The 16876-nt window shown below is 42.7% G+C and overlaps 2 protein-coding genes across 6 annotated transcripts in view; both read right to left on the bottom strand.

The window, feature by feature from the left end:
* LOC106607010 (transcription activator BRG1) overlaps window positions 1–2663 on the bottom strand; it is a 19152-nt gene extending 16489 nt beyond the window's left edge. For 3 of the 5 annotated variants that reach the window (XM_045720330.1, XM_045720331.1, XM_045720328.1), the window contains exon 1: window positions 2422–2662. The gene's annotated coding sequence lies outside the window, so the exon portion shown is untranslated. Of the gene's footprint in view, window positions 1–89; window positions 109–2421 lie in introns of those variants that run through there. The other 2 variants (XM_045720332.1, XM_045720329.1) reach the window with 2 other exon arrangements.
* Window positions 76–16296, bottom strand: LOC123743535 (transcription activator BRG1). The gene is made up of 7 exons (XM_045721295.1): window positions 15596–16296; window positions 10664–10880; window positions 10341–10476; window positions 8950–9363; window positions 8606–8704; window positions 7935–8384; window positions 76–155 (listed from the first exon to the last, which is right to left on the bottom strand). The coding sequence occupies exons 1-7, from the start codon at window positions 15604–15606 to the stop codon at window positions 76–78; spliced, it is 1407 nt and encodes a 468-aa protein (XP_045577251.1). The 5' UTR covers window positions 15607–16296.
* Between the last annotated feature and the right edge of the window lie 580 nt (window positions 16297–16876).

Genomic DNA, 16876 nt, shown 5'->3' on the forward strand with positions numbered 1-16876 from the left:
GTGGCTCATTTTGTCAAGATATTAGCCCAAGCATTCTCAACTTAAGACAAAAGTAGGAGCGCAGGCAAAAACACATCAGCCACACTGACCCTCGAAATGGGGCCGCTCCAGGGGTGCGTGCCGAGTCCCCTCCTGCACTCCCTGTTCAGCCACAACTGCACGGTCGCGAACAACTCCATTAAAGAATGAACATGGTCCCCACACACCAACAGTCCCGAAGAAGGTACGACAATGCCTCATCCCCCACAGGAGGCTGAAAAGATTTGGCAAGGGCCCTCAGATCCTCAATAAGTTATACTGTTGCACCATTGAGAGCATCTTGACAGGCTGCATCATCGCTTGGCATCCAAACGCAAGGCACTACATAGGGTAGTGCGTAAGGCACAGTACATCACTGTGTCCCGTGTGGCTCAGTTGGTAGAGCATGGTGTTTCCAACGTCAGTGTTGCGGATTCGATTCCCACGGGGGACCAGTACGAAAAGAAAAATGTTTGAAATGTATGCGTTCACTACTGTAAGTCGCTCTGGATAAGAGCGTCTGCTAAATGACTAAAATGTGAAATGTAAAATATGGGTCCGACCTCCCTGAATTCCATGACCTCTATACCAGGCGGGGTCAGAGGAAGGCCCTAGAAATTGTCAGACTCCAGCCACCCAAGTCATAGACTGTTCTTTCTGCTACTGCACAGGAAGCGCTACCAACGCTGGAACCAAAAGGGCCCTTAACAGTTTCTACCTCCAAGCCATAAGACTGCTAAATAGTTAACTAAATAGCTACACAGACTGTCTGCATTGACCACCTTAAGCACTAACTCTGACTCATCATACACGCTACTGCTTATTATCTATCCTGTTGCCTAGTCACTTTACCCATACCTATATGTACATAGCTATCTACCTGAATTCCCTCGTACCCCTGCACATCGACTCAGTACGGGTACCCCTGTATATAGCCAAGTTATCGTTGTGCATTTTGGCTATTCCTCATGTTATAATTTTTTATATTTTTCTCTGCATTGTTGGGAAGTTAGTCTACACCTGTTCGTTGTGAAGCATTTGATTTGTTGAAAGACACCAATGTTCTGTTTATGTTCAGTTTGCACAGGCCCACCTAAAGACCTCTAGATGATGATGACATAAAGAGTGGCCCGCCTTTGATAATACAACCCATATCACAAATAAATTTGAAATGGATTACTTGTATTAATAATTGCTTTCCTCAAATATAATAATTGCACATAGATAGTTGGACAGAAATATGCTCTAATGACTAAATATGTTTCCCAGTGTGTGGCGATTGACAGAAGGATGAGAGTTCTTGTTTGGAAACCTTAGACGAGGTGATTCGGATGATGCTGCCCAGCAGCAGCTGCATGCATAAAAATAAGCCCAACACACTCCCGACAGAAGAAACTAAATAAAGGTAAACAGTAACCATGATGTGTGGGTAAAGATGTCGACATCATGTTAGTGAGACGAGTCACGTTATAGCTAGCTATTTAAACGATTGATAGTGGAATCTATTGTCGTTCCTCCTCACTAGAGATTGAACAGTTATGTCCAAGGAGTGATGCATTCTCTTTGGTGAGACAGTAGTAGCTTGGTACTGTAAACCCGCTACCGGCGACTTGACATAAGCTAGCTAGCGTTAGTAAAACACGGATATTTAGCTAGCTAGTGGGGCATAGTTGCCGGTTGCAGTTGGTAATCGTAGAAAATGAACTACAGTAGCTAACTGGGTAACGTTAGATAATTAATTAAAGACTTCATTAACTACTTGCTAAATATTTCGTTATAAGAAGCTAACTAACCAACGTAAAAAAAAAAGTTTACGGATGCTAAGCTAATGTGGTGTACGGTGTATTTAGCATAGCTTGACTTGGCTAGAAAGCTAGCCATGTATAGTAACTCAGTTCCGTTTACAACACAGGTCAGAAACCATTCACTCGTGTGATGTGCTAACAAACATTGTTTTCTAGCTACATAGTAAGTGTATAAAATGAAAACGAAAAACAAAGAAACACTGCCAGACAGTTGGCTAACGTTAGCTGGTATAGTCTTTACTAGCAGAACATGCCGTAGTTACAAAATGTATGGTGAGAATTGGGTTATTTTGCTGACTTTGGAGATGCAGCAAGAGAGTAAAAGTTAAACAATCCTTTCAGTTGATTGATCCAACCTGCATCCCGTACCCCCGCTCTAGCTAGACAGATACATTTACCAAAAACACAATTCATTCATTTCACTCTGCCGCCTGTCTGCACTGCATACAAGACTAATAAATATGTCGGTCTAGATGCTAACGTTCCTTCCAACCCAACGATAAGCAAAAGGTGTTAGAAACTGAAATTATGTATCAATAATCGGAATAAGGATACCATCGACGAAGTATTAAAAATAAAACGGTTGAATCTGACTTACATTTAAATCACCCTTCGCCGATAGGTCCCTTCGATTTCCAACGCTAACCAGAAACAAAGAGCGACCTAGCCTGTTAGCTTTTTTTCTCTCACCACCCCCACTTCTCGTCTGATTGTATCGCCAAGGAACAGCCTTCACTACAGCAACCGTGATACAAGAGCGCCCCCCCTACTCGTTCATCCCCCATGAACGACTGGAAAATCAACGCATGCCCAGTCTAGGCCCCATTGCAGAGAAGAATGCGGTCGAAGTATGCCGACGTGGGGGATGGGTGTACAAGTTATTATAGAACAGCACTATTACATGTAGTAAAATAAGATCACGAGGGATCCTTGTTGATAGTAGTCATTGACAGTAAACAATGAAATCAATTGAGCTCCGTTTACATACATTTTTCTGCCTGAATAAAATGTGCAATGTCAAAACACATTTGTCGATATCAACACAAGCTTTTATTTAACTAGGCAAGTCAGTTAAGAACAAATTCTTATTTACAATGACGGCCAAACCCGGACGACACAGGGCGTATTGTGCGCCACTCTATGGGACTCCCAATCACAGTTGGATTCGAACTGTAGTGCCTAAGACCGCTGCGCCGCTCAGGCTCGCCACTCAGTAGATGGCGTAGAATAGGCTTGGGCCTTCAGCAAATGACTTGTGTGAGAATGATACTATAAAGACACAGAAGAGCCTTGTCTAGAATAACTCCTGAGCTGCAAAATAGAAAGTAAACATGATTTAGGCTAGGCCTATTCCACTATCTAAATATGTGTGTTCTTTAATGGACATATAATTGCATAATTTATTTTTATAGCCACGTGGGGCTACTGTAGTGATCATGTGACCTAATGAATCACACCTTTTCCAGTATTTGGGAGCACGGACTGTAGGCCTTATATTAGGCATTTTGACGGTTGTATTTGCACATTTCAATCTGTATGTAGGCTTGTTATATCCATTTGCATTGCACAACCCGATCACACAGAGGCTATATCCATATCAAATAACGAGACAAAACAAAATATTGATTACGTGTTGGCTATAACCTGTCTTGAGCGAAATAGCCAACGGGTCCCAAATAGTCAAGACTATCTATAGCCTATTCTTACTGCCAGATCTGTTTTCCCCTATCAGCCACTGCATGTGCTTCAACTGTTTTGTTTAAAATGTATTTAGAGGCTATATTTAGAGGCCTGTGAGCTAGGGTCTCTTTTTAAGGGGAGGCCTATAATAAAAACAGTTATAAAACACAAATAGAATTCTACAATTATTCCGCAAGACACCAGTACCCAAAATGACAGCATACATTGCAATGCCTACAAGTTGATGGCCCATTGTTTTATTTGGATGGGACTAAATTAAACATTGAATTATTAAAATGATAGGCTACTTGAGAATTTAGATACCCTTGAATACACACATGGATTTCAATAAACAAACAGATAAGACTGTTCTATTCTCTTTGATTTAGTTCCTATTGGAACTCAGACCATAGACAGAATGGATGACATACTGACTGACAACTGAATGATTCATTAAATGTTGAAATATGTTGGAATGATGAGTTGCATGCTCTGTACTTTATTTGGCTAGTAGGCAAATAGGCCTACATTAAGGTATAATGACTATGGCTGCATGCCTCCAGAGGGACATCTTCTGAGGCTGAGGGGTGCTTTTCCGAAGGCGCATAGTGCTGTATGGAGATCACAAGCTCGTCAACTGGGCAGCTGTCACACAACGGAGGGAATAGCCTACATGGAGACTACTTAAGACCACTGCAACAGAGTTATTGTAAAGTGTGGGAATAAGATCATGCTAGACTTAGCCTACGTTTAACCTCTCCCTTGTTCATTTTAAATGCCATATGTTCTTGACCCGATTCATATAAATCATGTCAAATTATTTAAAATTCATATTAACCCCTCATACAGAATATGCTTTGGCAAGATTGAGTGATTAAATAAACGTCAAAATATTCTAGAAAAAATATTGAGTGTCAAAGGCTCCAGTGGTCATACATAATTCATAGATTCACCAAACATCTATGTTTCATTATTCCTGGTATATACTACTGGTTATGATTGCAGACAGAGAATGGGATGGTGCAGTACTAATTAGTCATATTTTGATTAAGTGCATGCATGGATATGCCCATGCTGTAGAGATACACCTAGCTGACTGAAACTTCACTGTTGTAGGCATAATACAGCTAGTGTTATCTAGACTCGCGCTGGCAAACACATCCATTACATCAGCTACCGAAATGTGAAGTAAACTCAACTGAGGAGTAATAGAGAATGGAGACTTTTAACTTGAAAACGTGCAGGATAACTTTCCGGTTTCTCAGGCTTCCATTTTTTTTTTTACACTGTGTTATGGTTGTTCGTGTAGCACTCCTCACAGGCCGTTTGGTGTACGTTTTTTTTGTTGGTGAGACGAAACTGCCAAAACTCTGAAAGGTATTATTGTACGTCAGAATTGCAACACAAGATTTGTTCAAGGCTAAAATGTTAGTACGTAATCGTAACATGGTGTTTGTATGTTCACAGATTAAATTTCACATTTACGTTTTTTGTTTCACACATGGCTTTTCTTACGCTCCTAACAATTTATGTATGAATTTTCTTTTACGATCTTAACGATATGTACGTTCAACCGTTTGGCAGCTATCTGGCTCCATTGAAAAACTACGACATTTACCTGGATCTCACTCTGCAAGTAGCACTGCTGGTGATTTGAAAAGTCAATCAATCAATAATATAATAATACTATTAGCAAAATTGTTTATATTTAATTTACAATCTGTAGAAACTATGACAATAGAAAGGTTCCGAACTTTTGTGAAACATCACAGTACAGCTGAAAAATATATGGCAAATAGATATCAAAACTGGATGGTGTTCAGAGATGGATGGGAGGGGTTGAGAGGAGCTGAAGGGTGGGACTAAAAATAACAAAAAACAAGATAACTAAAGTAAAATGTACTGTGTCCATAAAATGTACACTATATAGTATGTATAAGCTGGAAGTAGAAGCCTAAGTGTTGTTGTCCATTAGTTTAATCCAATTAGGGGAGGCGTGGTAGGGTTATGGGAAAATAATAAATGGACTATATAAAAATCAGTCAAAAGTTTGGACACACCTACTCATTCAAGGGTTTTTCTTTATTTTTACTCATCTATACATTGTAGAATAATAGTGAAGACATCAAAACTATGAAATAACACATGAAATCATGTAGTAAACAACAACAAAAAAGTGTTAAGCAATTCAAAATATGTTCTATTTTTCAAAGTTGCCACCCTTTGCCTTGACAGCTTTACACTCTTGGCATTCTCTCAACCAGCTTCATGAGGTAGTCACCTGGAATGCTTTTCCAACAGTCTTGAAGGAGTTCCCACATATGCTAAGCACTTGTTGGCTGCTTTTCTTCACTCTGCGGTCCAACAAATCCCAAACCATCTCAATTGGTTTGAGGTCGAGTGATTGTGGAGGCCAGGTCATCTGATGCAGCACTCCATCACTCTCCTTCATGGTCAAATAGCCCTTACACAGCCTGAAGGTGTGTTGGTTCATTGTCCTGTTGAAAAACCAATGATAGTCCCACTAAGCGGAAACCACATGGGATGGCGTATCACTGCAGAATGCTGTCGTAGCCATGCTAGTTAAGTGTGCCTTGAATTCTAAATAAATCACAGTGTCACCAGCAAAGCACCCCCACACCATCACACTTCCTCCTCCATGCTTCATGGTGGGAACCACAGAGATAATCTGTTCACCTACTCTGCGTCTCACAAAGACACGGCGGTTGGAACCAAAAATCTCAAATTTGGACTCATCAGACCAAAGGACAGATGTCCAAGGTCTAATGTCCATTGCTTGTGTTTCTTGGCCCAAGCAAGTCGCTTCTTCTTACTGGTGTCCTTTAGTAGTAGTTTCTTTGCAGCAGTTTGACCATGAATGCCTGATTCACGCAGTCTCCTCTGAACAGTTGATGTTGAGATGTCTGTTACTTGAACTCTGTGAAGCATTTATTTGGGCTGCAATCTGAGGTGCAGTTAATTGTTGATTTTTGAGGCTGGTAACTGTAATGAACTTATCCTCTGCATCAGAGGTAACTCTGGGTCTTCCTTTCCTGTGGCGGTCCTCATGAGAGCCAGTTTCATCATAGTGCTTGATGGTTTTTGCGACTGCACTTAAAGAAACGTTCAAAGTTCTTGACATTTTCCGGATTGACTGACCTTCATGTCTTAAAGTAAATATGGTCTATCGTTTCTCTTTGCTTATTTGAGCTGTTCTTACCATAATATGGACTTGATATTTTACCAAATAGGGCTATCTTCTGTATAGCACCCCGACCTTGTCACAACACAACTGATTGGCTCAAGCGCATAAAGAAGGAAATAAATTCCACAAATTAACTTTATCAAGGCACACCTGTTAATTGAAATGCATTTCAGGTGACTTCCTCATGAAGCTGGTTGAGAGAATGAAAAGCTGTCATCGAGGCAAAGGTTGGCTACTTTGACGAATCTCAAATATAAAATATATTTTGATTTGTTTAACACTTTTTTGGTTACTACATGATTCCATATGTGTTATTTCATAGTTTTGAAGTCTATACTATTATTCTACAATGTAGAAAATAGTAAAAATAAAGAAACTCTGGAATGAGTAGGTGTGTCTAAACTTTTGACTGGTACTGTATATAGACAGCCAAAAAATATGTGGGATTGGAAATGATGCAGATATTTACACTGATAAAAGCCACAATCAATTTGCAACATTTGAGCTGATCTAACCCCCCCTGCCAAAAGAAATAGTGTACACTACATGACCAAAAGTATGTGGACACCTGTATGTGGACACTGCTCTTTGAACATATCATTCCAAAAATCATGGCCATTAATATGGAGTTGGTCCCCCCTTTGCTGCTATAACAGCCTCTACTCTTCTGGGAAGGCTTTCCACTAGATGTTGGAACATTGCTGCAGGGACTTGCTTCCATTCAGCCATAAGAGCATTAGTGAGATCGGGCACTGATGTTGGGCGATTAGGCCTGGCTCGCAGTCTGCGTTCCAATTCATCCCAAAGGTGTTCGATGGGGTTGAGGTCAGGGCTCTGTGCAGGCCAGTCAAGTTCTTCCACACCGATCTCGGTAAACCATTTCTGTATGGACCTCACTTTGTGCATGGGGCCATTGTCATGCTGAAACAGGAAAGGGCCTTCACCAAACTGTTCCCACAAAGTTGGAAGCACAGAATCGTCTAGAATGTCATTGTATGCTGTAGCGTTAAGATTTCCCTTCACTGGAACTAAGGGGCCTAACCCGAACCATGAAAAACATCCCCAGACCATTATTCCTCCTCCACCAAACTTTACAGTTGGCACTATGCATTCGGTCAGGTAGCTTTCTCCTGGCATCCGCCAAAGCCAGATTCGTCCATCGGACTGCCAGATGGTGAAGCGTGATTCATCACTCCAGAGAACGCGTTTCCACTGCTCCAGAGTCCAATGGCGGCGAGCTTTACACCACTCCAGCCGACGCTTGGCATTGCGCATGGTGATCTTAGGCTTGTGTGTGGCTGCTCGGCCATGGAAACCCATTTCATGAAGCTCCCGACGAACAGTTCTTGTGCTGACGTTGCTTCCAGAGGCAGTTTGAAACTCAGTAGTGAGTGTTGCAACGGAGGACAGACGATTTTTACTCGCTACGCGCCTCAGCACTCGAGCCTGCAGCCTGTACTCTCTCTCCTGGAGGATCTTCACTGGGTCCAGGCCAAGGGGCTTCTGGATGGGCGTTATGTGGTTCTGTTTCTGGTGCAGCACCATGGGCAAGGGCTGGGGGGACTGCCCAGGGGATTGGGTCTGAGGGGGCATCACCGGGGAGGGTCTCCCAGTGGGCTGTGGGGGAATCAGCTTCTGGGGGGCACTGGATGGAGCAGCAGCATTCACCATGGGCCCTAGAACATATGGCATTGAAAGAGTTATTAGTTCTACCATTGATTCCACAGTGTTTTGGTGCAATTATTATCTGTTTAATATGTGTGTATTCCTTGTTTAATTTTTATTTAACTAGGCAAGTCAGTTTACAATGACGGCCTACCCTGGAATAAAAACACTACAGACTAGTGCCCTCTCACAAACAGGTGAATCACTGCCCAGAGGTCAAGCTGAAGCTCACCTTCGGGCCATTGTTTAGGGAGTCCATTGGTGGGCTGTCCCTGCATACCAGGGGGAACACCTGAGGGTCCTGGAGGAGGCATGTTTGGGCCTACCATTCCTGCAAGATGACATTAGATATGATCAGACACTGCCTGGGAATTCATGGCTACTGAAGTCTAGTTAATGTAGAAAATGGTGCCTGAACTGAGAACATGTGTTTAAGTTTCACCACCAGGGGTCCGTGTTCAGCATACAAATTATTTATTTTCTTTGTTTGAGAGACAGCATTTCTGTGTCATTCATAGGGTTGCAAAACTCATTGACAGACTGTGTAGCATAACTTTGTACACCCCCCCCCCTCACCAAGTGGTCTGTTGTAGTTTGCTGGTGGCTGTCCAGGCCCCGCCCCAGGCCCAGACGAAGGGGGCATGTTGGGCATCTCTGGCTGCATCCCTGGCATAGGCCTCTTGCCCTGCACAGCCATCTGCAGGTGGTCTGGCAGGGGCTGACTGCGAGCCAGCATCTTGTAGGCCATGATCTGGGCCCTGAGCTGGTGTAGCTGGTTTTGGTTGAAGGGGGTGGGTCCACCTGGCTCAACCCCACCTGGCACAGAACCACCACTCAGGACACCAACGCGGTTCTGCTGGCCCATGGCCTGGGGGTCACCAACCTCCATGGGGACACCTGGGCCAGAGGGCATCATGGGGCAGGGTGAAGCGCCGTTGGCTGGCACAGGGCTGGGAGAGTGCTCAGAACCCCCCAGTGGAGAGGGGTAGCCTGGGGAGGAGAGACAACAGCACAGGTGAGAAAAGTAATCTTCCCTGGGAATGGTAGGGCATGACTGTCCCTTTAACTGAGAACAGTGGGGAACTGATTTGAATGACTAAAATAATGGCTAGATACATCAAAAATGGTGGCGAAATGGATGCTAACAGACCAGGAGAAATGTTAACCAAATCCAGACTGGTATTATAATTATGAGCTGGACTGGTGATACAAACACTTTACAAATCAGTCTCTAACAGACATGCACACATTACAGCTGAGCCTCGCACTCTGTACATATTACCTCAATACACATTGACTTTGTACCGGTACCCACTGTATATAGCCTCGCTATTGTTATTTACTGCTGCTCTTTATTATTTGTTAATCTTATCTCTTACTTTTTTTAAAAGGTATTTTCTTAAAACTGCATTGTTGGTTAAGGGCTTGTAAGTAAGCATTTCACTGTTAGGTCTACACCTGTTGTATTCGGCACATATGACAAATACAATTTGATTTTGATTTGTCACCAGTCAATACAGGATAGAAGAGTCAACAGAAAAATACCCTCTCCTGTGTTACAGTATTTCAACAGTCCCTCTGTCTCCCTGTCCCTCTCTCCTTGGTGACTGAGTAGTTTTGTAGCAGACAGCTGCCACCGTCATTGTCTGAAAGGGGAGGCCTCATGCCCCGCCCCTCCACTGAGCGTCTGCTGCTCACGCTACCCAACAAAACGACAGAAGTGAAAGAGGAGAAACTAGCTGGTTGAGTTCACAGTACAAGTGCACACGCGTCTACACGAGTTACAGTTCCTCTTTTCAGGTAATTGGCTTTAATGACAATTGTGCTTAAGTCTAAAATCATAATCCCCATATTTAGATCACATGGAAAGCTAATAAGTTAACCTTTTGTGTAAAGGTCCTTCAATAACAGAGTCAATGTTTCCTCTATCCTCTTTACAATCTAATCAGTACCCCATGGTATGGTACCTTGAGAATGTTGATCCATGGGGCTAGGAGGGGGTCCCATTCCAATGTGGCCTCCACCTGGTCTCATGCCCATGCTCTTCATCGGTCCATAGCGAGGGTCATCAGACATGCCCTTCTCATGCATGCCTTCCATAGGCTGGGAGAAGACAACACACATTAAAACATTGACATAAGCATGTCCTACTTAGATAGCACATACATTTATTATGTATAGTAAAGGAAGAATAGATTAATGCAAAAAAAGTATCATAAAATGGTACCGCAGACCATAGCAGACATTTTACATACATTACAGTTATGGATATGGCCATTTTCTGTCTTACTTTGTGCATCTGATGCATATTCTCATGAGGATATACTGAGGGCCCCTGTTGTGGGTGGGAGTGCCCAGAGGCTGGGGGACCAGGGCTGGGTCCTATCATGGCTCCTGGAGAAGGCCCCGGTCCTGGAGAGGGGCCCAGCCGAGGCGTCACTCCCATGGGGGGGTCTGGGGTGGACATCTCAGCTGAGTCTGAGAATGTGACAGCACCAAGCTCCACTCTGCAGAGGACAAACAACAGATAAATACTGACCACTATTTACAACAAACCAATCCAGCAGTGGGGAGTCAAATTTACTGTGTACTAGTGATGGGGGGGATTGATACCGTTACATATCGGGATATTGTTGACGATATGTTGTATCGTTTTGACAATATCACATTAGTTGGCTGTACCTAGGGTTGCAAAGGGTTGGAAACTTTCCGGTAAATTTACGGAATTTTTTCCTTGGAAGTTAAGCCCTGGAATTTGGGGAATTTTGCTTAAATTCATCAAAAAAGTTAACTTAAAACAGTAAACCTTTTTTGTGGGATACATGGCAATTCTAGGTCTTATGGGATATTTTGGTTAAACTATCCCCAATTCAATGGAATTGCAACCCTCTGCATGCACAGTGCATTCTTCCATCACATGTACAGCTGATTCTCAAGATCTTGCACACTAACGAAATGCTATTCAGCCAACACTACTACACTGTCTGAGCCAAGGACTACATGCTTTCTGGTAAGTTTTGATTACAATATTGGGTGGGGTGAATATTTTTTTGTTAACAAGTAAATAGTAGCCTACAGCAAAGTGTGTTTAAATCATTTCTAACTTGTTAACAATTTCTGCTAGTTAGTTTTTGCTACCATGTGGGATTTAGCTTGCTTGAGCCTGCTAACTGAGGAGTGTTAATTCACCTGTTTCCATACATGTTTCATTTTAAAACATTTATCTTACAAAATGAGTTGTTTAACCTGTTAGGGCTAGGGGGCAGTATTTACACGGCCGGATAAAAAAACGTACCCGATTTAATCTGGTTATTACTACTGCCCAGAAGCTAGAATATGCATATAATTATTGGCTTTGGATAGAAAACACCCTAAAGTTTCTAAAACTGTTTGAATGGTGTCTGTGAGTATAACAGAACTCATATGGCAGGCAAAAACCTGAGAAGATTCTGTACAGGAAGTGCCCTCTCTGACCATTCCTTGGGCTTCTTGACTCTTTTTATTGAAAACTTAGGATCTTTGCTGTAACGTGACACTTCCTACGGCTCCCATAGGCTCTCAGAACCCGGGAAAAAGCTGAATGATGTAATTCCAGCCCCTGGCTGAAAAACATTAGCGCCTTTGGTAAGTGGTCTATCAGAAGACATTAAGACTGAGGCGCGTGCACGAGGGGATCCCATGTTTTTATTTTCTCTCTCTTTGTACTAAAACACAGATTCCCGGTCGGAATATTATCGCTTTTTTACGAGAAAAATTGCATAAAAATTTATTTTAAACAGCGGTTGACATGCTTCGAAGTACGGTAATGGAATATTTAGAATTTTGTCGTCACGAAACGCGTCGGACGCGTCACCCTTCTTTACCCTTTCGGATAGTGTCTTGAACGCACGAACAAAACGCCGCTATTTGGATATAACTATGGATTATTTTGAACCAAACCAACATTTGTTATTTAAGTAGAAGTCCTGGGAGTGCATTCTGACGAAGAACAGCAAAGGTAATAACATTTTTCTTATAGTAAATCTGACTTTGGTGAGGGCTAAACTTGATGGGTGTCTAAATAGCTAGCCCTGTGATGCCGGGCTATCTACTTAGAATATTGCAAAATGTGCTTTCACCGAAAAGCTATTTTAAAATCGGACATAGCGAGTGCATAGAGGAGTTCTGTATCTATAATTCTTAAAATAATTGTTATGTTTTTTGTTAACGTTTATCGTGAGTAATTTAGTAAATTCACCGGAAGTTTGCGGGGGGTATGCTAGTTCTGAACGTCACATGCTAATGTAAAAAGCTGGTTTTTGATATAAATATGAACTTGATTAAACAAAACATGCATGTATTGTATAACATAATGTCCTAAGATTGTCATCTGATGAAGATCATCAAAGGTTAGTGCTGCATTTAGCTGTGGTTTGGGTTTATGTGACATTATATGCTAGCTTGAAAAATGGGTGTCTGATTATTTCTGGCTGGGTACTCTGCTGACATAATCTAATGTTTTGCTTTCGTTGTAAAGCCTTTTTGAAATCGGACAGTGTGGTTAGATTAACGAGAGTCTTGTCTTTAAAATGGTGTAAAATAGTCATATGTTTGAGAAATTGAAGTAATAGCATTTCTAAGGTATTTGAATAACGCGCCACAGGATTCCACTGGCTGTTACGTAGGTGGGACGATTTCGTCCCACCTTTCCTAGAGAGGTTAATCTAACTGCTTAACTATTTATCTGTACATGGAATTGTATTTGGGTTTTTTTACTCATTTTTTCCTAATCTTTACAGGAAAATGTCACGGGCATTATCTGATGTGTGGAGACGTTTCACTGCAGCCAACGTAGAAGGAAAAGCTGTGTACATTTGCAAATACTGTGCCAAATCATGTGAAGAATGCAACAAAGATGCAGAATCATCTGGCCAAGTGCATAAAGTTCCCTCAGCGCTCACAATAAGCAACCTCTGACAAAAGTCCCTCTACTTCTATTCGAGGTGAAGATTATGACTCAGACACCTTATCGATAGCAACAGCTCATGGTCCTCCTGGATTCAGAAGTTTTTTTGACTCAATGGAGGAACGTAGTCAGAGAAATGCTGATGAATGTCTTGCTCGAGCTGTGTATGCAACTGGTTCACCTCTGATGCTCACAGGCAATGTGTATTGGAAGAGATTTCTGAATGTTCTTCGCTCAGCATACACCCCTCCAACCAGACATGCTTTATCTACTCATTTGCTGGATGCAGAGTTCAAGTCAAGATCAAACAAAGCACAGAAAAAGCAGACTGTATTGCAATCATCTCTGATGGGTGGTTGAATGTTCGTGGCCAAGGAATAATTAACTATATCATCTCCACCCCTCAACCAGTATTCTACAAGAGCACAGACACAAGGGACAACAGACACACCAGTCTCTACATTGCAGATTAGCTGTCATCAATGACCTTGGACCACAGAAGGTATTTGCACTGGTGACAGACAATGCTGCGAACATGAAGGCTGCTTGGTCTAAAGTGGAGGAGTCCTCCCTCACATCACACCCATTGGCTGTGCTGCTCATGCATTGAATCTGCTCCTCAAGGACATCATGGCACTGAAAACAATGTATACACTCTACAAGAGAGCCAAGGAAATGGTTAGGTATGTGAAGGGTCATCAAGTTATAGCAGCAATCTATCTCACCAAGAAAAGTGAGAAGAATAAGAGCACCACATTGAAGCTGCCCAGCAACACCCGTTGGGGTGGTGTTGTCATCATGTTTGACAGTCTCCTGGAGGGGAAGGAATCTCTCCAAGAAATGACCATATCACAGTCTGCCGATATGGACAGCCCCATCAAGAGGATCCTCCTGGATGATGTATTTTGGGAGAGTGGTAAGCAGCCTGAAACTCCTGAAACATATAGCAGGTTTGAGGGAGACAATGCCATCCTGTCTGATGTTCAGACTCTGCTTGCAGATGTAATAGAAGAAATCCGTACTACCCTGCCCACTTCACTGTTGCTCCAAGCAGAGGAAACTGCAGTTCTGAAATACATCAAAAAGCATTAAGACTTCTGCCTGAAGCCCATACACGCCGCAGTGTACATGTTGGACCCCAAGTATGCTGCCAAGAGCATCCTGTCTGGTGCAGAGATCAACAAGGCCTATGGTGTCATCACTACCATGTCTCGCCACCTTGGCCTGGATGAGGGCAAGGTTCTTGGCAGTCTGGTGAAGTACACTTCCATGCAAGGGCTTTGGGATGGAGATGCAATATGGCAGTCGTGCCAACATATCTCATCAGCCACCTGGTGGAAGGGACTTTGTGGATCTGAGGCTATTTCCCCTGTTGCCTCCACCATCCTCCAAATCCCACCAACAGCCGCCGCCTCAGAGCGCAACTGGTCCTTGTTTGGGAACACACACACCAAAGCACGCAACAGGCTGACCAATACATGGGTTGAAAAATTGGTGGCCATCCAGGCAAATTTGAGGCTTTTTGAGCCTGACAATGAGCCATCCTCAACAAGGTGGGAAAGTGATAGTGAAGATGAGGCCTCAGAGTCTGATGATCAAGAGGTGGACATTGAGGAGGTCCAGGGAGAAGACATGGAAGCCTGAGAGGAAGACAACCAAAGCTTTAGTTTCATTTTAAAGATGTTGAAAACGTTTTTGGGAGATGCGATGGATCATTGGAGATCATTCAATATTCCCTTTTGTTGTTCATCCCATGTGAAGAGTCAACTCATTTAATTAAAGTACAATTCGTAACTAATTAAAAAATATATATTATTATTCTATTGGAAGGATTTTATAATTTTCAATTGTGTCTACTTATGATAAGGTAAAAGGCTTATGTTTCTGTATCCATATATGGTAAATATATCCAATGCAAAAAAACATCTACATTTAAATTGTATTCATTTGCATATTCCCGTTAATTCACATATATTCCCGTTAATTCCCTCGGAAAGTATCCACCTCTGAATATTCCCCAAAATGTGCAACTCTAGACACACCTACTCATTCAAGGGTTTTTCTTTATTTTTACTATTTTCTACATTGTAGAATAATAGTGAAGACATCAAAACTATGAATTAACACATATGGAATAATGTAATAACCCCCAAAAAGTGTTAAACAAATCAAAATATATTTCTTATTTGAGATTCTTCAAAGTAGCCACCCTTTGTCTTGACAGCTTTGCACACTCTTGGCATTCTCTCAACCAAAATCCACCAACGCTACACGTACCTTTGTCTCATGCCCTTCTGCACACCTAGGAACCTCCCTCCTACACTGCTGCCACATGCCCATTAGCTTGACACACCTGTAACGTTAACATCGTAATGTATTCGGTACAAAAGCTCGTACAGGTATAACTGATATTATAACGTCACTTTGCCCGGCAACGACTCAATATCAAACTCAAAAGAACACAACAACTCTTCTGTTTCTCCACTCAAGCCACACAGTCTGCGTCGCACCAAACGAAGAGCATCACAAACACCGGGAATCTTCCCCTGGCTTCAGGTGGTCCACTTTCACATTTACCGCTGCCCCAGTAATCACTCCTTTTAATGGCGCCATATATTTGAGAGCGAAACAATCCACATATCCTGTCCCCAGACGTTTGACGCGGAGCGCCTGCTTCTTCTGACCCAACAGAAACAAACAATCACAAGACCTCTTCGGGTTACCTTCATCGATTCCACACCACCCAACTCCATTTTCACCCACCCTGAAACCACAAATGGATCAGCCAAAAGGCAAGGGTCTACTTTTTCCCCAATTTCCCTCCTACGGTCACAGACTCATCTTTATCCTGACCCTCCGTGTAATCCTCGGGCTCCGAGAACTTCACCACACCTACCACCTCCGATATTTCGCCCTCATTCACTTTCATTTCTCCTCCTCTCCTGTATTCGATCCAGTGTACAGATCACACTTTCTACGATTCTTCAACAAACATCTCCTTTTTCCTCCACTTTTGACCAATTCAAGCTCACCTTCTTCCTCTATTTGTCCTTCCATTCGTCCGCCGTAATCCAAGTATATGTCTCCTGATAAATCTAGGACGCCATTCCCCGCTCGCTCCAGCCCTCCGCATCCAGCTGCGACACACACTTCCAAGTTTGATCACCCCAAACATTTTCCCCTACCAAAGATAACGGTATCTCCTTATCGGTCATCGAGGCCGTTAACACTTTCAACACTCGCAGAGATCGACAGTATTGCAGCGCGTGAGGCACCTAATGTGACGTATAGCTCGACTAGAAAGCTAGCTAGCAGCAAAACAACCTCCGTTAGCTCCGTTTACAACATAGTAGCACGCTATATTTGTTTGAGGTCAGAAACCATTCACCCATGTGACGGGCTACATTCCAAACATTGTTTTCTACGTAATAAATGCGAATAAACTGGAACACTGCCAGACAGTTGGCCAACGTTAGCTAATGGTATGGTCTCTGCTCCATGCTGTCTTAACAAAATGTAGGGTGCGAATGACGTTGTTTTGCTGACTTTAGAGATGCG

The sequence above is a fragment of the Salmo salar genome, chromosome ssa06, assembly GCF_905237065.1.
Source record: "Salmo salar chromosome ssa06, Ssal_v3.1, whole genome shotgun sequence".
In the NCBI taxonomy this organism is placed as follows: domain Eukaryota; kingdom Metazoa; phylum Chordata; class Actinopteri; order Salmoniformes; family Salmonidae; genus Salmo; species Salmo salar.

Bases quoted from the DNA above. Each gene is read 5' to 3' on its own strand.
- LOC123743535 (XM_045721295.1), bottom strand. The intron at 8,705-8,949 runs GTGAGGGGGGGG...GTCATCTTGCAG, and splicing joins AAACTACAACAGACCACTTG to GAATGGTAGGCCCAAACATG. The intron at 156-7,934 runs GGACTCTGGAGC...GCGACCGTGCAG, and splicing joins GTGTAAAGCTCGCCGCCATT to TTGTGGCTGAACAGGGAGTG.